Source organism: Puccinia triticina, chromosome 10A, assembly GCF_026914185.1.
Source record: "Puccinia triticina chromosome 10A, complete sequence".
NCBI classification, from domain to species: Eukaryota; Fungi; Basidiomycota; class Pucciniomycetes; order Pucciniales; family Pucciniaceae; genus Puccinia; species Puccinia triticina.
Window position 1 is genome coordinate 4,287,375 of NC_070567.1, and position 20,531 is coordinate 4,307,905.

The window sequence follows — 20,531 nt, forward strand, 5'->3', positions numbered from 1 at the left end:
ATCTCAAAAGCAACCTAAGGCCCTAAAAAACAGCCATAATATGTAAAAAGATTCTCCATGATCTTGTGCATTTTTTACTCCCTCAAATTTTTATTGCACAGTGAGAAATGACGCGTCCAGAAACAATTGAAAAACACCATTTGCCTAATTCTCTCAGGCTGTGGCATTGATTTAGCACATCAGTCCCTTCTTTGGAGGGTCCCTGCGGGATAATGTCCCCCTCCAATAGAGGTACTTAGTTAAGTTAGTTCAACAAGATAGATTCAGCCGCAGCTCATCTGTACAGACAGGATAAGACCAACACCAGGAAAAAAAAGTAGTCACTTGATGGCAAGTGACATGACACAGATTTGTTTTCAGCTCCAATGCTGCTCCTCTCCACCAGCACATCTAGGGCTCACATTACAGGTTTCAGGATCAAGGCACTCAATGTGACAAAACCAGATGATGCTCAGCTTTGGCCCTGGCCCAGCTGATGCTCAGCTTTTACCCTGGCTCAGCTGATGCTCAGTTTTGCCCTGGCCCAGCTGATGCTCAGCTTTAGAACCGTCCACCTGATGATCATCTTTGGCCCTGGCACAGCTGATGCTCAGCCTTGGCCGTGGCTCATCTGATGCTCAGCTTTGGCCCTAGCCTAGCTTATTTTCAGCTCTGGTCCCGTCCAAGCTGATTCCCATCTTTTTCTCTGGCCTGGCTCAGCTGATACTCAGCAAGCTGAGCATCATCTGGCCAGCTGGCCCAGTACTGGGTCAAAGCTGAGCATCAGCTGGGACAGGACTAGGAAAAGGCTGAGCAAGGACTGGTACAAAGCTGAGCATCAGCTGCGCCAGGACTAGTACAAAGCTGAACATTACCTGGGCAAGGACTAGTCAAAAGGCTTTATTCCAATTCTGAGAGTGAGCTGCGTGAAAAAGCTGAGTATGAGCTGGGTACCAAAGGACAGAACTGAGGATCAGTTGGGTTCATCAAAAACTGAACAGGACCTCCTTGTTAAATTTTGGAAGCTGTGGAGATGGTTGGGAGATTGGTGTAGATAGTGGATAGATATTGGATAGATGGTGAGTAGCTGCCTGGAGCTGGTGTGATGTCACTTGTCATCAACTTACTATTTTATTTTCCTGGTGCAAGTTACTCACATAACTTTTCTGTGCATTGGTGAGTCCAAGAGCCTAAACAGATACCAGAAATGTCAGCCTTAGAGTCAGTGTAGCTGACCTAAAGTCTGCCTTTTATAGCTTTTTACACATGAATTGCCTCATATCTTTTCCATCTTAAGAGATATCCTTGTTTTGACTTCATATTCTGTTTCCCCATGCAATTTTAACCCTAGTTACAACTTATCATTTCTTTGTAACTCTACTCCTTCCCTGAGTTCTTGAGTTGTGATGCGCATGCGCAGTTGTGATGTGTAAGTGCTACCAGGCACCCCAAACCACATCTACATATGTAGTTACATAAGCAAACTGTGAAATTTTTTGAATTCAGGATCCCCCTTGCCTGAGGAGGATCTACAGACTTCAGCACACCAGAACCACACCCCAGAGACAACCAGGATCACCAAACCAGAGGCCACTTCACTCCCAGTATCACCACAGGATATTGACAGTAAGTAGTCTCTTTCCCTGACCTTGTTTATCTCAGAGGAAACTCTGTTGCTCTAGACTCTACTTCACCTGTTTCTTCCAACTCTTTCAATCTTCAAAGATAAAAACTTAAAGGTTATCTCTGGTTAAGACCTATAAAACCAGAGCATAGTAGTAAACCTACTTCTGAATCCCACCAACGTTTCCTTGTTGTGAGTGGAGGCTGTTGCACTCTTTTGGCCTTGCACAGCTGGCATCCAACTTTTCCAGGTTGAGAATAGCCCAGATCAATTATTGAAGACTTGAAGTCCAGGCCTGATCTTATCTTTTTCTCTCTCTCTTTCTCTCTCTCTCAGTTTGTATTTCTTTATTCCAAGAAATCCAAACTATTCCCCCCATTCTTTTCTTGTGTCCTGCTGTCACATAAGAGACACAGGCTCACAAGAAATCTGACTCTTTCTCCATCACTTCAGCCTCATCACAAGCAATCAGAAAGATTTATTTCTAATTCAGCATCCTCTTGTGCTGCTTTCAGGTAAAATTTTCTCTCAAGAGTTTTGCCTAATTTTAATCTAAAAACTATTGTATTTACAAGGGATTAAAATTAAGCAATCATATATTTCAGTTGCTCCTTTTCTTTCAGTCCTGTCAATGTCAAAATTTGAAATTGTTTTTTTACCTGTTTTTCACAAATTTTGCAAGTCGCCTTCCCTATTCAGGTGGACCTTTGGGTTTTGTTGACGCCCGGAATCCGGAGGGATTCATCCAGTCAAACAGGTACATATAATAAATACCCATGTTCTTGACCGGAGGGATTCCTATGGTCAAGAAGGGCTTAAAACTCTTCGACCGTAGGGTAAACGACTGGTCAAGAGGTATATGTAGCCTCCTTGAGGGAATAAGTGCCTCCGGCAAAGCCTCAAGCAGGCAATTTGTTGAGTTTGATTTGCAATGGCATGAATGTAAATCATTCCAGCCTCCAGGTATCAGATTGAAACATAAGACTTGGCTTTTCCATAGCACAACTGCAAGCAGTAATAAGAAATATTGTCCTAATTTTCTATAAAAATTAATTTTTTGAAGCGCTTATACCGTACCAGAGTCCATCCCTCAAGAATAAAACTGTGGCAAGGACCAGAAAACAAAAACGAGGCAAAAGTGTTCAACTCCATGGGTACTCAGGCTGTTTCCTTGATATTCGAATCTGAGACCCAAAAACGCACCCAATGAGGTATCCAGAAGTAAAAACCCAAGCTGTGCCCACCAAAGCCACGACGTAGTGATTCTCGATGTAACGATCAGGTATTCCGCGGGCCAATCGAAATTCAGGCAAGTTTTTCGGCATCGGCTCGAACTTCGTGTTTGCATTGCTGAGCAACGTGACCATGAAGGAAAAGACAGCGCAGACGACGAAAAACTGGCCCTCCAAAATTAGCTTGATGATGGGTCGAATCTTTTGAAGAAAATGATCGTTTTTGGCAGGGTTCGGATGATGCCATCTTAGCGCCAACAGCACGGCTAGGAAAAGCTGTATGTAACGAAAGCATAAACAAAATTTTCCACCCACACAACATGTCAATCTCAAGTTGGATTGGTTTCACCGAGTTGAAATATTTGTTGAGTGAATTATCTTACGGTGTTTATGACAAGACTTGCGCTCAGGATAAGGCTCGTCCGCGTAAGATTGAGGAGCGCTTTCGAGTCAAGCTTGATGCCGGAAGCCGTATCCGACACACGTTTTCGATCATTTCCCAGAATGTGATTTGCTTTGAACCCTAGTGCAAAAACTGCCAGTCCAGTAGCCAAGGTGAGTAAGCAAACGGGTATTCTTAATCTGTTGAGGAATAAGGTAGATGAGCAAGTCAACACTGGTAAGGTAAAGTCAATTGGAACAGATTTCTTTATGCAGTCTATTCTATTCGTTTTTCCCTATCTCTAACGTCCAATCGTTGGTGAGAAATGCACCTACTTCAATAGATAGTCAAGTCCAGTGAGCGTATCACTCGATATGTTCTTCTTCTCCATCTTTGACCAAGGCTTTTTACTGTCCCGGCTACGAAATTCGAATTTATTCCAAGAAACACCGACGGTGACACAGGGAGGAAAGATGTAAAGGTCAACGAAATGTGGGCCCGTGGGGGCGGGGGCTACGGTCGAGATTGTCGAGATAGCCAACGCAATTTCTGGGCAATTCCACAGTAATTTGAGTTTTGGGGCATGAGCTTACATACGATCTCCGTGGACCTTGAGATCGCCGGTCGCGCCTTATGTCGTGCGCCGTGGGGCTGGAGTGGGTACATAAACCTAAAGTGACCGAAGTTGTTATCTCTGTTTAGCTTTGCACCACTTTCTTCGGAATATCTCCGCCAGGGCATGTTCAATTACGTGTCAACCGGGGCCTCTGTACGCCTGAAGCTGGACACAACGAGTGCACACCATCACACAAACCGTACCTTAACCGTACATACTCACTGGTTGAATGCTGAAGTTCGTCAGGGTTCACCCACTCCGCGGCGGCCATCAGCCCACTATGAAGCAACCACTTGCATAAACCTTAAAAATCCTAGCTTCCGAGCCAGTAATCCAGGAGGAAGGACGGTTAAAGTTGTGGAATTAGATCAATATAATTTTCCTCTGGCCGGTCAGCCGATCGTTTGTCTGCATCGTGAGGACCCATAGTAGGCGGTAGGGAGGTGGGCTCACTAAGCCAACGTCCTCCTCGGGCCAAGCTTTTCAACACCATTGCCTCGGTTCGGAAAGCCTGGAAGTCTGGCTGGCGCGAAGGGCGAATCTTCGATCCAGGGCTCTTCTCACAGCCTCTCAGGTTGTGGGATGGTAAGTTTATGTAGAAAAAGTAAGGTTTACTTTCAACAAAGTTGCCCAAAAGTCTAATAATCCAGGTCCCATCTAGCTTAACAAAGCCCCTCGAAGAGACCCTGCGCGGAGCTAAGAGAGAGAGGGCCGGCTTTTCTGCCAGTACATAGCATTGCTACACAGCGAGCTTCCCAGTGCACCCCTGAAGGAAGTTGTCAAGATGGAGGCCTCACGTGTCTTGTATAGCTTTATGTGGGTTTCTGATACATAAGAAACCTGTGTTTTTCTAATTGTCAACTGTCTGGTAGATAAGTTCCAATATCATTCAAAATGTTTTGTGTTAATAGTAGACATTTGGCACATGCAAAAATTTACAGATGAGGCACTCCCTGGGTATTGCACCCAAATCTCCTCTGGTGCTTGTCTAGTGTAACTTACTCCAGAGTCCGCTGGGTGCTCTGTGATTCTGTCAGGTTGGAGCCTGGGGAGAACAGGGATGAGGAATGCTGGGTGTACTTCCTGCATAGAGAGAGAAAGTGTCAGTTTATATGGGGACTTGGAGTTTCTCCTAACCATTGGAAATTGTCCTAGGCTAGCCAGCCTTGGTCCATTTTTGCAACAAAGGGTAGTTACGCTACGCGTAACGCGTAGATAACGGTAACGTAACAAAAAATTTGTCGTTATCTACGCGTTACGCGTAACGGCAGTGCAATTACGTTATCGCAACACGGTGAGCCGGTTTTTTTTATGCTTGTTGCGTTATCCGGGCGCGCGGAGCCCTTGAGAAGAGGCAAAAAATGAGGCTAAAAAGCCTTAAATGGTCCGTTATCGCGTTATCCCCCGGATAACGCGATAGCGGGCCTGAAAAATGAGGCCTGTTACGTTACGCGCGGGGCCTGAAATGACCCCGTTACTAGTAAAGTAACGGGGGTAGTTACGTTACCAAAATTGCGCGGATAACGCAACGTAACATAACTACCCTTCGTTGATTTTTGGGCTTGGGAAGGTTGTTGAAATGATTCACCCATCCAGCCACACCTTGTCTCCAATTTCTCATTCCGGTGCAATTAGCATACCTTTTCAAAAATTTGTATCCATTGCCTCCTGCGCTGCTTCCAAAAGGGGTTGAAGCTCTGTCTATACCTTTGGTAACTATTGGAGTTCAAAATCGTGGGGATGCATTTTTACGCCCAAGGGACTCCGTTGTATGTTGGATTGAAGCTGTAATTTTCCTTGAAAGCGGAGATCCCTAAACATTACAGCTGCTGCACTTTGCTGAAAAAAGCACCAAAATAACGCAGCACAGCGGCCATCCACTTTTCCTGGCGCCAAAAAGCAATAGCGTCAGCGGCCAGGCGCTGGTTTCAGTGTCAGTGCAGCAAAAAAAATGCTGCACAAATTTTGATCCTCAGGGAGCGCAGCGTTTTTTTTTTTTTTGCTTTCCCTGCAAAATAGCGCAGCAAAAGCGGCACAGCGGGTGTTGGCGCTTTTCTTCACTTTTTGCCACTTGTTGCTGCAAAAAGTGTTTCTAGCGCAGAGCACTGCGGCGCTTGGCACCAAACCGCTTTTGGCTTAGAATAGCGGTGAAACTCTGCGCTTTTGTGTGCTGCGGAGTCAAAAGTTTAACCTGGAGCAACCACAAGGTGCGCAGAAGTGAAACAACTTACCACATTTCAGCGCTCAGCTCTCTTGTCAGCAAAATTGACCACTCTTCAGCGCTCAGCGCAGCAATTTTCCTCTGCGGGCCGCTGGAAAAAGCGCGCTGAAATCTTGATTTCTCTCCCCGCAGATCAACCAGCAGAAAGTGCAGCAGCTCACCCGCTGCTAAAAGCTTAGCAAAGCAGGGCAAAAAACACTGTGATTTTGCTACACTTCCTGCTGTGCGCAGCGCAGCTGTTCCGGTGTTGTTGGTAGCACACAAAGTGGCAGAGGTACTGCTTCACCGTTTTGTTTGCAATAAATGGTGTTTGGGGTGCTGTGAAATTTCCACACATGCTCTGTCATCAGGTCCGCCAGTTGCTCTCCTTTCAAGATCTTTCTGCATCGAATGAAGTGCAGAATTGTTTTCAGTCACAGGATTGGGATTAAGGGAGATCAGTGATTACATCATAGTTAATTTATGTTCAGGTGCCATCCAAGATGGCAATGAGTTCCAAGGTTCCAAAGGGATGATTTGTGGAAGACTTGACCCCTTTTCAAGACTTGCGTCTATCCACATAATGATTAGTGAATTTCTTCTGTCCATTCCGTACGAATCTCCGCTGCAATAGGGCAAGGGTGTGGGATTGGCCTGGGTGGCCCGCTATCTTGGTTTTGTGCTGGATCTTCAGAATCTGTGCTTGTAGCAGGGCATCCAAATGCCATCCAGCGGAGAAGCAAGAGTGTCATCTGGTAATCTTGAGGACCCAAAAAAAACTATCATCAATTAGACTCTCCGGCAGGATTTCCAGTGGATGTTACCTGGAGAGTTGTTGGTCAAAAGCTCAACCCGGGGGGAAGAGGGGTTGGGTTTCTGCGGAGAAGAGTGGAGTTTGGGCAGCTCACAATTTAAACCCACAACCTCAAGGGTGCCCGGGGAATGGGGTGGATTTAGTGTTTACCAACTGCGCCATCACAAATGTATTGGGGCCCACACACCCTACAGTAAGAGATTTGACGCTTGTGCTACATCAAAGACCACCCCAGCCAAATGGCTGGCTGCCCAGCATGCAAGATCTGGGAAATTACATCCAAGTTCCTCCTTTGGAGGAAAGGACTTATTTTAATTATTCTCCTGCACAGGAGCAATGTTTTAGTCAACAAATCCATTCTTTTGCAGTTTGTTTATTGGATTTTGAAGCAGAACCTGGAAATAACTTTAGCAGCCCACAAGGTGTTTTTGGCCTCCAGAAGACCCGCTACAGGAGCTTCCAAACACCGCCAGTGTGGACAAAAGCCACCCTCATGTGCTCCTTTTCACTTTAGCTGCTGTTGATCCACCCTGGCCTCATGGTTGCAATGACAGCCCATAATTCAGACTACTGTGACACATTACTGGCACTCTGGCACATCCCCTTGCAGTCCGCTGAAGGCTGGCAACCCAATCAAACCCCAGACCATTTTAGATGCTCTAACCAGCACTGTGTAGCATATAAAAAGTTTTGTTTCTTTTTTGGAGGCAATAAGCCAGTGCACAGTTCATCTGAATCCAGATGAATTCCAACTGCAGATAGAATAGGAAGTCCTCCATTGTGTAAATGACTCCCAAGAAATTGAATTACAAATCTGACTCAATACTTGGTCCCTGAATAGTGTTGCAGAACATCCTGGAATTGTTGCAGGTGAGGCATCTAATTTTGGAATTTTTTCCTCTGATTTTGTTGAGGGGCATCAGGGACCAAAACTTAGAGGACTACCAAGTGACTTGAGTAGGGGCTTGACAAGAGGAAATAGATATAGTTTCAAGTAAGGAATGAGGCTTGAAAGACAGTTGGTAAGCTGATAGAAATGATAGTACTAGGTATAAACATAGCTAGATACTAGCACATGAGATCTAACATACAGATAATCTCAACAAATTTGGAGAGGTGTTTCACCAAAACCCTGAAAGAAAGGCCATCAAATGTGCAAATCATTCCATCCAAGATAAAGAAGACCAAACAAGTGTATCTAAAGACCAATCTGCATATGAAGCTATTCCAGTTAAATAATATTAGAATAAAACACAGCCCTAAGAAAACCCTTTCATATATTTATCTCTGAAATGTCTATGACCAGGGAGTGATTCATCGGCCTTGTCATTCTGACATGAGTCGAGTTGTGTATCTACACATGATGCGTCATCCAGCAGAGTTACGTTTTTTTCCATTGTAATCAACTTTTTTTGTCCGCAAGGAACATACGTTGCAAATATGGAGAGAATCAGCGACCTTTTGGCATGCAATGTGTAGATGTATGTCCAGGGGAAAGTCTTTGGTATCAATAAGCGTACTTACTCTTCTCTGCCATTTGCCAAAATCCTGACAAGAATTAGCAACCAATCGCAGTCCTTTCCTTTGAGGAACATCCGAGTGATTGTAGTCTTGGCTAGCGGTGGGTAGCCAATATACCTGATCAAAGACAAAATAAACAGCATACAAATGGTTAGCAATATTGGCCAACTGTACAAAAATAGTGTCTACATGGGAACTCAACCAGTCTTCCGTTTGGCTTCAGCATCTGAAGGGCAAATTCCAAGAGCCCTTCCAAAACCTCACTCATCTCCCACGGTTTCGATGGGGGCACGTAGTCCGGTTTCCTGAACAATGACCAGGCAGAACGGCAATACGCAGGGAGGGAGGCAAAGCCATTACTTTCGGGGGAGAACAGGGAAACATTGGAGGCCTAATGGTAAACGTACTCATGGGACCAGGTTCCGTCGGGTAATTTGTATGGCTCGGTCCGTATTTTCGATTGATCTTTTCGTCCGAGACGTTTGGCACCGGCTCGAACACCGTACCTAGATGGAGATAACAGATTCAGCAAACCACTTCCCTCGCCTGTCCATCCGTATCTAAGGAGACGAAGAAAACGAGGGCACCCACGGAGCTAAGAAAAAAGTAAACAACTATCAAGCTGTGGCTAATTCCAATGATTCTCTGGATGAGCTTCATAGAACTCACGATCACATATGATTGCATCAAAAATTTCACCCGTTCGCCAGGGGTTTTGCTGTGTCAACATAGGAGAAGAGTATCTAATCAATCACTCCCGTGTTACCAACTTGGGAGAGAGAGAAAGCACAACCGCCGCTGGCTCAATTGGAAATTAAAAGGAAACGTCCAACACGAACAGTCATATCAAACACTGCCTGGACATAGTCAAGCAAAAGTCACGAGAAACGTCAAGAACCAGAATCAGCTCAAACAGCTGCACCTGCAATCAAAATATATATTCTGTAGGAGCACGATAGGAGGGTACCCACACAATCCAGCAGCTTTTGAGAAACGCCATATTGCTTGGCACTGTCTTGTATCGAGTGCTCTGTTGTCCGAAATTTGAAAATGAGGAACCGCGTCAGGGCTGTTCTTGAACGTATAGAGAGAGGTAGCCCAAATATATTTATATATTGAGTGGATGCAAAGATACCTTTGCCTCGCATTGGACGACCATCGATATCGCTCCCAAAAACGTAGCCACCATACCAAGCTGAAGCATACAACATCGAGCCGGTGCCAGTGAACGGATCATTGACCAAGCTTGCAGGTCGGACCAATCCTTGGTTTGCCATCTGCATAAGCGGAGAGATTAAAGTCAACGATTAAAAACACTAAATTTTTTTTCTCGAGCTGCAAGGAGATCAAGCTCTCGTACCAATAGGGACAGGCCTGCCTCCATGGAAGTATTGCCAATGTATCTGTAATCCAAGCCCATTCCTCATGAGCGCTAGCAGATGAATGGATAGAACAACGGCAGATGCGAACATGCGTTTCTTGAGGTCGAATTTATCTACCAAGCTTCGCTGGCCATCGCAGATTTTTTCGCCCAACCAAATAGTCCTCAATCTGATGTCAGTCATTCTGAGGACCTGTTCGACCCCGATGGCGGCAGAATTATCGTCGGGTCCGTTTGCGCTATAATGCTCCTCACTGAGCATGATTTCAACCTGCGGATCTTGGAGAATGATCGGCCCTTGGAAGTCCATGTACGAAAGCGACTCGATAATTTCCCTCTTCCTCTCCTGCACGACTGTCGCCTTGTAGCTATTCACAGTCACCTTGAACGTATGACTAGCAGCATATCCAGCCTTTTTTTGTTTCGAATTCGGACAAAAGAACCCGTTAGCCTACCCGACCTTTAGCAATTCGGGTCATACATCCCTTACCCATAAGGCTTTGTTTGCTTTGTTTAATCGGTGTAGCTCGGGATATGAAGGCGCTGCTCGATCGATAAATTCAAAGTTTGAAACGAGTACAGCGCGTCAATTCATTGAACGAAGAGACAAAACAAAGAAAAAACGCAACAAAGATCTTGAGAGAAGGAAGGACATACCATCGGCCCAATGCCGTAAGATGTGTTTGATCAAGATCGCCCTCGACCCCAAAAGTCTTGCCTTTTGGTCGTTTTCCAATCCAATCTTCATGTAAGGACGCTAGTTGAAAACGAGGAAACCATGCAAGAATCAGATTTAACCCATTTTTTCGCATGGATCAGTATCAAAAACGCAACGTATGTGGACAGTACGGCATAGTGGTTGCCATGGCTTTTTCCTTAGAAAAAAATTAAGGGGAACATTTTCAGAGAGAGGTCCCAATTCGAACATACATAAATGTCGAGTTCCAGTCCGAGATAATCAATCCCGAGGTTGAACAACACATCAATCGATTCTAATTCAGGCAATCGAAACTCTTCGTATGCTAAGTGTGTGAAGGGTGTAAGGGCGAAAAAAGACATGGGAAGAGTCAAGACAATTGGTCGGCATGCATGGTAACTAGAGGTTGAACGAGATGTGTATTTTTTTCCGCTTGGCAAAGGCAGCTTGAAGGGGGGTAGGCTTGGTGATGGGATGATGGAGTAGACTTCTAGTCATGCGTTGCTGTCTATTTTGTGATCGTGAACATGATGGACAAGCCGAACAACATCTTGCATTCAGATTTGGCACATCTTGATCGCCACCAAGAATCCCAATGAGCCAGAGCGAACGAAAGAGGCGCGCTTGAGAGATGAGTGCATATCGGGAGCGAGCCGGGTGCTCTTAGAGAGTCCCGCACTGATAGTGGCTGCCGACTTGAAGAACAGAACGTATGGAGGAGATGTGCTGTTTGGGCGGAATGTTACCTTGGGCAAAGATGAGGATGTATATCTGAGGCGCCATCGGTCTCGTCAGGGCTCCTTGGATCGAGGATGTCTTCTAGTCTTCTGTTCTGGCTGCTGTTGTCGTTCTGGCTGAATCGGACCGTTGCTCTTGTTGGGGGAAGGTGTCAACACGGGACTAGGGTTAAGCTCGGAACGCGCCTTTCGACGCGGCTCCCAAACCCCACACTCGCGCATACATCCAGTCACCATCAGTGAGCTCTTTCATCGTTTGGCTCTTGCTCGAGCTGGCAATCTAAGTTGTTGCCAATCTGAAGAAATTTCTGCATGTATTAAATTTTCACCAAGCGCATTAAAACAGCCCAAGGCAAACCAAGGGAAAGAAATGGTGAAATATCTTGCAATCATGTATGATGATCGACTCTTATAAGGCTATGTATGTATAAATACCTACAATGTATACTTCGTTACAAAGACATAAATGGACAAATTGACGATGAAACTAATTTTCTACATAATTCTTAAATCTTCTTGTTTTTACGAGAAATCTTGAACAAAGTATAATGCAAGGGACCAACACCAATGATGACACAAAAGAAGATGCACAACAACAAGGCATCAGGGAAAGAAATCAAAATTATAGAGGTCAGGTACGAAGTGGGGGATGGAAAAAAATTGGTGTGGTGAGTTTATGAAATTATATAGGGGAATAAAATGACGACATAAAAGAGGAAGAAAAACTGCTTTAGGTGTATCAGGAAAAAATAAGACAAGAAAAGTGATTGTTTCGAAGGGATCGATAGAAGTCAAATAGCGGGGGTGGACGAATTTGAGAGGAGTGATTTTATGGCAGAACGTGGGTTGAGAGAGGGGTTTTAGCAGGTCCATTTGGCTGCTAATCCTATAGCTCTCATGAGGTTTTCTGGAAAGTGGTCTGGTACATCCGGTTGGGATAAACGGTCCTCTGGATGAGCGATAAAAATTGAATAACAAAAACAATCCCAATGAATTCCCGGTCGGTTACGGTTAAAATATTCGTAATTCCAAAATTATTGAATCGGGTGGACATTGAAAGTTTTTTTTAAAAAGAAGACATCGTCAGTCTTCTGATGTGGCTCGTCCTCTGAAATTTCAAAAAAGTCTCCTTAGTGATAAAAAGAGCAAAAGAAACCAACCAAAGATTGAATTAAGTTGAAGGTTTCCTCTGGTTCTTGTTGACCAGCTTGAGGTTCGTGGGGAAGGAACGATTGGGTGCCATCGGATTGGCTTTGGTGGATTGTGAAAGCGGTCAGATTGGAATGGGTAAAGCTGGATCCTGACTCAGCTCCGTCGGGGTGAAGTTGATGGTACTGGTGTTGAGGATAGGGATGAAGGGGGGTGGGCAGGGGCAGGGGGGCGGATTGGGCAAAGATCTGCCGGAGAGTCTCATCAGCCTCCGGATCCACTCTGACCTGGTCCGGAACGTAGCTCATCGAGTTGGCGTTTGGGTAGCAGGGCTGGGATGGCTCAGCCTTCCAACCCTCGCTCGTCCCACTCATCCTTGTCTGGGGATGCATATCGTCAGGAAACGCGACTTTGGGGCCTTGCTCGATCATCTGCACGCTCGACTCGTAGTCCAAACGTCCATAAGGTTTTTCGTTTTCGTAACAAACCATATTCAGTTCTTCCAGCGGATCGTGACTCAGAGACGGTATCGACTGGTCATAGCTGATGGACGAGGTCGGCGGTGTTTCCGATCTGATGGGCATGTCGATCGTGCGTGTCCAGATATGGTCGTTTTCTGAGAGCCCATTTCCATACGTTTGCTCATTCTGGCTCGTTTCGGGCGGGAAACCATGATACAATGCTGTATCACTCATTGATTCGCGATTTTCCAGAGCTGAAGGTCGCGGGAAATTAGTTGAGCTGGTCATATCCAGCGGCGATGGTAGGGATGATTGGATCTCGTTGGTGTCCACGGACTGGGTTCCTGTTTGGGGTAATTGTTCATGTTCAAGCTCGTCCTGGTATGCGCTTACTGACTGAGGCCTCAGTTGGCTATCTAACTTTTCCAAAACTTTCCTTAACCTTGTTACATATTGATCTTTCGGTCCAGTTCCCGACGCGCCCCCTTCCCTCTCTACCTCATCCGCAAATGTCTTGATAATATTTCGACAGTAATCGACATCGATATGTTCGGGTATTAAATAGAAGCATTCGCAGATACACGCGGTTGCAACAGAGATTGTGGCTTTCCTATACTCCAACTGTAGGGGTGGGCGAGTCGAATTGTGATTTGAAACAGATAAAGAATAAGCGTTGGTCCTACCGGAAATAATTAAAAAAAAGGAACATTTTCTATTTACATGAACACACGGCACACCGCGCTCAGCTTTTCGGGTATCAATAAATTGCTTCAGTACTTCAAGTGCATGCGCGACCCCTTCTTTGGCCAACTTTAATCCTCCTGTGATGCAAGGAAATGCCACAAAAATTTCGAAGAGTGTCACAGAGTATTTTCTAGTTAGCATCGGGTTCAACATATATTATGCAGGAGGATATGAAGGGATATTCCAGCTTACGCTCGTTGGAACTCAAGGAGTGCATAAGGTCTTGGGTTACGAAGCATGTCAAGTACGCAAATGCCTAGGTGATAAAGCCCAGTTTCGTCAGCAACATTTGAAGGCACATGGAATGGGATGGAAGCATATATTAACTGAAAAATGTGGACAGACTCGATGGTATAAGTGGTCAAATTCGCTGGCAGCATCCGTAGTAAGGTTAGCTTTAACGCCTGAACAAATGTCACATGGGCTCAATAATTGGAATCAGTAGGTGCTTTGAGACATTAGCAATACTGACGGTCAATATCCTCTTTCCAATTATCGACCTTTGTGTTATATTTCTCCACAACAGCGAGTCGTTTAGGAATATCGATCGATCCCAATCGATAATGACTGTCTAGGTCTTCTTGAGCCTCCTGCATTATCACATAATATCTAACGAAGCTGGACCACGCAAAATCGTCATTCACACCAAGCATCTCTTATCACCCTCAGAGGTGCCAACTCGAGGTACCACCTAATGACTCACTATTTCAAGTTGCCATCCCATTTCGGATCACTGTACGGCGAGTCACAAATGATTTTACAATATAAAATCAAAACTATCGACTTTAGGTAAGCAAGTATGTTCAACAAATGGGCCATTATGTGACCAAAAAAGCCCACTTACCTTTTTCATCAATTCGCATAACACACGGTTTTCCTGATTCGAAGAAAAACAAAGAAAACAGCCTCAGAAAAAACAAAAACCAAGGTATTCTGCCCTAATGATTTTCGCAATAGATCGCCCAGTATTGCAGGCCTGCGGATTGGGAAGAAGCTCATGAAAAAAAAATGTTGTACCTTTCAATGTACTAAAATGCCGATAAAAAATAATGCGGGTCAGTTAAATTTCTCCCAGTTGAAATCTATGAAAAATAGCGGGAGATATTAAGAAGGTAAAGATTGAATGATATGCGTCGCATTTTGCCATACCTATACATAACAGAATGGATGTACACTCCGATAAATGTACGGGCAACGGATAGCAATTGGCGCTGGTCAAATTCGGACTTCCAGCGAGGTTCGGGGATCCGGTCGAAGACATCCCTGAGCTAAATAAATGAAAATGAGGTGACAGGCCCGATGGGTGAGGATCCAAGATGGATGGTAAGGGGATCAAGAAGCTCAACTCGAAGATATTCCGCATGGTCGACGACTAAGACTGGGTCAATGTAGATCCCGCAATGGATGATGCATCCGATCACCGCAATCAGGTCCTGGTATGACTGTGGTCGGTCGTGAGCGAAAACCCGATAGAAGACTACCTGGAAAGAATTGTAAAATGAATACTCTAAAAAGATGAGTATCATTCCTCTCAGCACTGGATGTACTAGTCAAGAGGATGGCTAACATCGAGAATTAGCTCGATGGCGTGGGCTTTCATCTTGAGGTAAGTCTCAACATCTCGATTCCCTTGGGCCCCAGCACTGCAACCGACGGCCAGCATTAAGGGTGAGTGCCACCTCACGTTGTCGAATGTGTCGGGCTAGAGGTGGGTGAAGAAGTTGGATGACAGATAGTTAGTTGATCCAAACTTAGTCGATGGAGGCATGACCAAAAAAGTAAGAACAATAAGATTTTGATACTCACGATGTTTAGCCAGGGAATTTGGGGTGCCCAGCGGGTTTGATGGCTTCGGGGTCAACAGATAAGCGATTTGCAACGGTTGGATGGAGATGGACACGCCAATTCGTCAGTACACACGGGATCTTCCCTGGCGATGATGGGGTCTGTACCATCTTCTGTCACCACCGAGCAGACCAGCGACTCACGTCTCGAACAAACGCTTCGCCATCTCTGGGCTCAGCATTCCTCGTTCAATGAGGTCCGTCCTCCGCGGACCATACTGGGCGGCTTGGATGGCCTGATAAACATGCAGGCGAAATCACGAGCTCAGCTTCACGTACCAAAACACAACCCCCGCATGCGGACCGACCATTGGTTAAATTAACGTAGGTCCACTGCCTCTGTTGTCTTTCTTTAGAAATTTTAGACGGCTTTTTTTGGAAGCAATTGGAAGAGATGGATTGTTTGCAGGCATTTACCTTACTGGTTGGAGGTCCTTCGACCATCGAGGCTCCCGCGGACTGACATGGCTGAGGATTGTCTTGTACCGCAGCTTCAGTTGAAGGCTTGCGTTTCCTTAAATGCTGTTTGGTGGGAGTTTGAAGGTTCGCCACACACTGCAGAAAAGAAGCCAGTTGAGTCAGGCTCGATTATTTCTCTGCATCTAGCTACACTCAAAGGGTTCCTGGACTAGATAAACTAGTCCTCTGCCCCTTGACCGGAGCAGTCTTAACCCCGAGAGTGGGATAGGCACCTACATCTTCAACTCGGGAAACTCGAGCTTTAGTTGCTGAGAGCTCTTCTTCGAGTTTGGAGACTCGAGCCTCGAGCTCTTCAGTCCGTTTGGCTGTAGAAGACACCAATTCACCATCGACCATTGCATCTTCCATGAGCAATCTTTGTGAACCAACATTTTCTGTGGGAGTGGACAGAGTGCTTACCCCATACAATCTGTCGCCCCCTGCCCTGACTTTCTCCAAACACACAAGGCTGTTTGAGCCGTTGGCACCTGTTAAATTGTGAGATTCGGAACGCTTCAGTCACAACGAACGTCCCAAGCTTGTGAGCTTCTGCTTGTGGACGTTTCTCCGGATCGGTATACCCGTCGGGTATTATAAGGGGTTAAGGACTACGATGGAGCGTCAACCGAATCTGATTCGGCGCCGCCAACATGTCAGACCATGATGTTTAACGACGTCATGACTCGTAGGGGCGCAGGAGTCATTTGAAACGTAGAATATGGTGCTGGCTGAACCTTATGTATATGTAAATACACAGTTCACGCGCCGCACTGGGCTGAGGGTGGATGTCTTCTACATCTATATCTTCCATGTGCTGCGGAAACGCCCGAGGACCAGAGGAGTGGTGAAATTCTTTTGCTTGTATAAAATTTACGATTATGTATGCATGAGGTAAGGGAGATAGAATGGTGAGAGGAGACTTGCTGACCTTTTGCACGGTTGGCAGGAAGGGCCTTCGCATTTCATCTGGTCATATCGAGGATGACATGGGAAAGAATTGTAGAGGGAGGGAGTCAGTACGAATCCGATGATAAAACACTGTGACTGGACCAAAAATCCAACAGGTACTAGAAGAACTGCGGCGGCTCCGCCGATAGTTCAGGGAGAAGAGCAAAGAACAAGCAGCACACAAGACAATGATGTGAATGCATATCCTCATAAGCCGGTTGGAGTGAAGATTTCCCGGGACAGCTGTTATCGGAAACGTTTTTTCCTTCTCAAGAGGATCGTGGACAAGGGTGTTGAAGGTAGGCTCGGAAGACCAGAGAAATATACGCCACTTTATGAGCGATTGGTATTACAGCTCGCAGAACTGTACACCAGCGTGATTATAGAAAGGATGGGGGTATGTAAAAGACGTTGTGTCGATTGGGAGACGGAGTCTGGTAGAAATGGATGGTGACGCGTGGGAAGAGCAAGATGGATACGTAGTAAAAAATCCATGGTGATTCTTTGGGGTCCCCATCCTCCAGGTCGATAATTTGATGGAGTATTCAAACTGTTTCGAGTTGAGAAGACTTGGGACAAAGAAATGGCAGACATCGAGATCACCATCGTACCTTTTGAGCGCGACACAAGTTACAGGCAATAGCGCTCCGAGAGCCAGACTTCTTGAGGGGTTTTGCGAAAGGCGGCAGGTCGACATTAGGCTGTTGGACATGGTATGATGATGAGGACGGTAGGGGTGGTTGAACCAGTGCGTGTTGTACGGGGACAGAATTACTTGGGTATGCTTGATGCAGCTGTTGTTGGCGATAATTGGCCGCTGGAGGACGGCGATCGGGCTGATGTTGTTGGTGGGATGGTAATTGGGACATGATGATGAGAATTCTGATGGAGTGGAACACGGGTAAAAAATAAATGTTTATGTATCCAAATGTTAGGTGATTGGCGTGGATACATATTCCTGGGGATGGAGCTCCACCTAAAAAGCTAACTTAGCGCAAGCCGATCCTGAGCCTGCCGGAGTGGGAGGGCCGATAATCCGCGGACTTTGCTATACATTGATATCTTCGAACTTTCGCGCGAGCAGTTTCATAGTTTGATGACAGAAACCAACCAACTTCACCCGCCCGCTGGCTACTCCGCCGTTCCTCGCAGCCTCGCAGGACTTGGATACTTGACCTATCTTCTATATGTACAACTTCACAATAGGTGAATGAGTACCGCTCTACAACTACATATATAAACGTACACCGACCCCTGAGTTCTTCAACTAGAGCAACCGCTTATCACGACACCAAGCCACCTGTCAGGAAGAGATCCCCGTCCTGTACAATCTGAGTTTATCGCGGGTTGGTTTAGAACCTACCGGGTTGGACAAGGTTTGTCGATAAAGACTCATCGGATCCTAATCCTTCAAATCGTCCGAAAAAGAACGCGGACGATTCCCCAGTACAATCAAGTAGCATAGAGTAGCATTCACTTCACCAGCCCATTCATGGTATCGGCCGACGGAGTCTGTTCCAGGTTGCCAGTGAGCATCATTTGCTCAATGGTAATATGTACAATCGTCCGAACCGGTACTTAATGGATCCCAGATCGTGAACTGCGAGGACTTTTTGGCTTTTAAGACTAGGGTTGGGCCGTTGGCCCAAGCTTTTGCGCCTTGGTTTATGGCATTGACATCCAGAATGGTGGTCGAGCTCTCTCCGGCTCTGGTATTAGTCAGGCAGCTGGATGCCGATTTCACCAGATTACCTCCTGTCATACGTCTTGATTTCGTAGAATTCGCACCATAGATGCCCAAGCTTACTTTCATCACACTTTAGACCCAGATGGCCCTTACTAATACTTGAGAAGTCTAACATCTCCAGGCGCAGGTGAGAAACCATCAGGCCCTGTCGTGCCTTGAATGGTAATCCCCACAAGCCACGGAAATTGGATTTCCGATGTGTGATCAAATAATTGGTTGCTTGTGGTCTTTCTTGCCACAACTGAAGTAACAACGGGCTCAAAAGATCTCACAAAGGTACACTACCAGCTATCCACCAAATCGATATATCATGTTTGAAATAACGGGGGTTTTCGAACGGAAAACTCGGCCGAGTGTATTAGAAATACAATTTTCAAAGGTGGCGAAACAGACTCGTCTCGTCTCTCCAGTCCTGAGTCTTTCAATCCTCCATCAGCTGAAAATTGACATCAAACGCTCGAGAAATTCATCCTTCCCGGGAATTATTTCTCCGTTGATTACCATGTCGAGTGTATAAAGTGTCATCGGCCCAAGACTTGTACCATTTTTAAGGTACTTGCCTCAAGCCAGCACACATGGGAGGCCATCAGAGCCTGGTAAAGTTCCTGGACGCACAGCGGAAGTACAATTTGTGTTTGGGAAAGTCCAAGAAGCTACAGCAAATGGATTAGCTGTTTACGCCGCAGCACCAAGGAAAGTGGGGAAGTGGGGCAGGAAAGGATACACAGCACACACTTGGCACAGGTTCCTTGCCTGCTGGGGGGTAGGTGCGCGAATCTGATTTAAGCAGCCTCTCTGGAGGGGTTGCGAGGGAAGCACTCTTGTATAGAGGCTTATTTATGGGCACTGTTGGGTTGCGGGACTGGCTGCATTTGTAAATTACCAAATTTGTCTCTTTAAAACAGGTTGAAGAGAAGCAGTTTGATGATTTGTCTATTCCAATAGATGGAATCCATTTTTTGTGCTATGTGGCTTTTGCATAACTCTAATTTTCTAGTGACAAAAGAAAACCTAATCAAATTGTCTTTTTTACAGTGCAGTGCTCAACTAGCTCACTAGCTCCAACCAAAGACACAGCAGTTTTTTTCTGCTTGCATTGCGTCATGCAGAGTGAATTTTTGGTGAATTTTGGTGAACAGCAACATTTGGAAAAGTCTTCTGTAGCACCACAAGTGTCTTTGGAGCTCTTGCATGTCAGCCAATGATGCATCTACATATTACGCTAAATGTAATTAGCACCACTAAAACTAAATCATACGTTGCAGCTGCATGACTTTTTATTGCAGTGTTGGGGAGTTGCAAAGGAAACTCCTGGGCCCCTCTAGATGGCCAATACCTATCCAGAGTGACTGGGGTGATTTGCTAAGGAATAACCCAAGAGGGTGGCAAATTGAAACCACTTTGCTGCAGAAAGCGCAGCAGTTTTTGCGGCCGCTTCTCTGCGCTGAAAGTAGCGGCCCTGCCCACTGCGCTATTTATTTGGGTTGGGGAAAAAGCGGGTAACCACTAATTTCAGCGTTAGCACAGTGTCAGCATGAGCAATGATCCTGCTGCACTACCACTTATTTGCTGGCTGTGTAGCAATCCCCAAGCTTGTACAGCCTCTCTGTTGAGGGCACAAGTTGCGGGAGAGGCTTGTGTCCAGTTGTAAGGGTCTGTCTATCGGGGTGAGGAGGCAGTCTGGTGAGTCTAGCTAAATAGTAGATTGCTAGATGAGGAGAGCTGTTGATCTCTCCCCGAGTCCCTGTAATGCGAGGGACTTGTGACATGTACATACAACAAGTAACATGCCCTCTGGGGTAAGCTAGGCGCTCAAGCGCAGCTCATAACATCACTCCCCCCTTAACGCCCAAGCCCCCGGATCTGTGCCCTAGTCCCTGGGCGGCATCAAAAAACCCCGTAGGGAAAAAGCCAACCCTCATCTGAATTGCTGTGAACACCGTTGCCTATCCGCCGTGTCGGGAAATTTTTTGTTGAATTCCTGGATTAGTTGTTG

General features: G+C 45.9%; 3 protein-coding genes across 3 annotated transcripts; all 3 read right to left on the minus strand.

Moving 5' to 3' along the window:
* Positions 1-2,635: 2,635 nt before the first annotated feature.
* Positions 2,636-3,883, minus strand: PtA15_10A409 (uncharacterized protein; the record flags this gene model as incomplete). The annotated part of the gene is made up of 5 exons (XM_053160581.1): positions 2,636-2,705; positions 2,807-3,111; positions 3,219-3,417; positions 3,553-3,730; positions 3,811-3,883. The coding sequence occupies 5 exons, from the start codon at positions 3,881-3,883 to the stop codon at positions 2,636-2,638; spliced, it is 825 nt and encodes a 274-aa protein (XP_053024541.1).
* A 4,332-nt stretch (positions 3,884-8,215) lies between these two features.
* On the minus strand, positions 8,216-11,229 carry PtA15_10A410 (uncharacterized protein; the record flags this gene model as incomplete). The annotated part of the gene is made up of 14 exons (XM_053160583.1): positions 8,216-8,485; positions 8,571-8,673; positions 8,776-8,874; positions 8,960-8,963; positions 9,038-9,086; positions 9,208-9,225; positions 9,340-9,398; positions 9,504-9,645; positions 9,729-9,771; positions 9,839-10,161; positions 10,240-10,292; positions 10,407-10,506; positions 10,680-10,771; positions 11,193-11,229. 14 exons carry the CDS (start codon positions 11,227-11,229, stop codon positions 8,216-8,218), a joined length of 1,392 nt encoding a protein of 463 aa, XP_053024542.1.
* Positions 11,230-12,078: 849 nt separating this feature from the next.
* On the minus strand, positions 12,079-17,657 carry PtA15_10A411 (uncharacterized protein; the record flags this gene model as incomplete). Its single annotated transcript, XM_053160584.1, has 19 exons — positions 12,079-12,132; positions 12,344-13,414; positions 13,514-13,614; positions 13,730-13,793; positions 13,883-13,941; positions 14,010-14,155; positions 14,241-14,313; positions 14,382-14,414; positions 14,555-14,565; positions 14,687-14,805; positions 14,884-15,018; positions 15,105-15,239; positions 15,344-15,386; positions 15,526-15,617; positions 15,799-15,936; positions 16,078-16,166; positions 16,261-16,328; positions 16,769-16,806; positions 17,400-17,657. The coding sequence occupies 19 exons, from the start codon at positions 17,655-17,657 to the stop codon at positions 12,079-12,081; spliced, it is 2,727 nt and encodes a 908-aa protein (XP_053024543.1).
* Between the last annotated feature and the right edge of the window lie 2,874 nt (positions 17,658-20,531).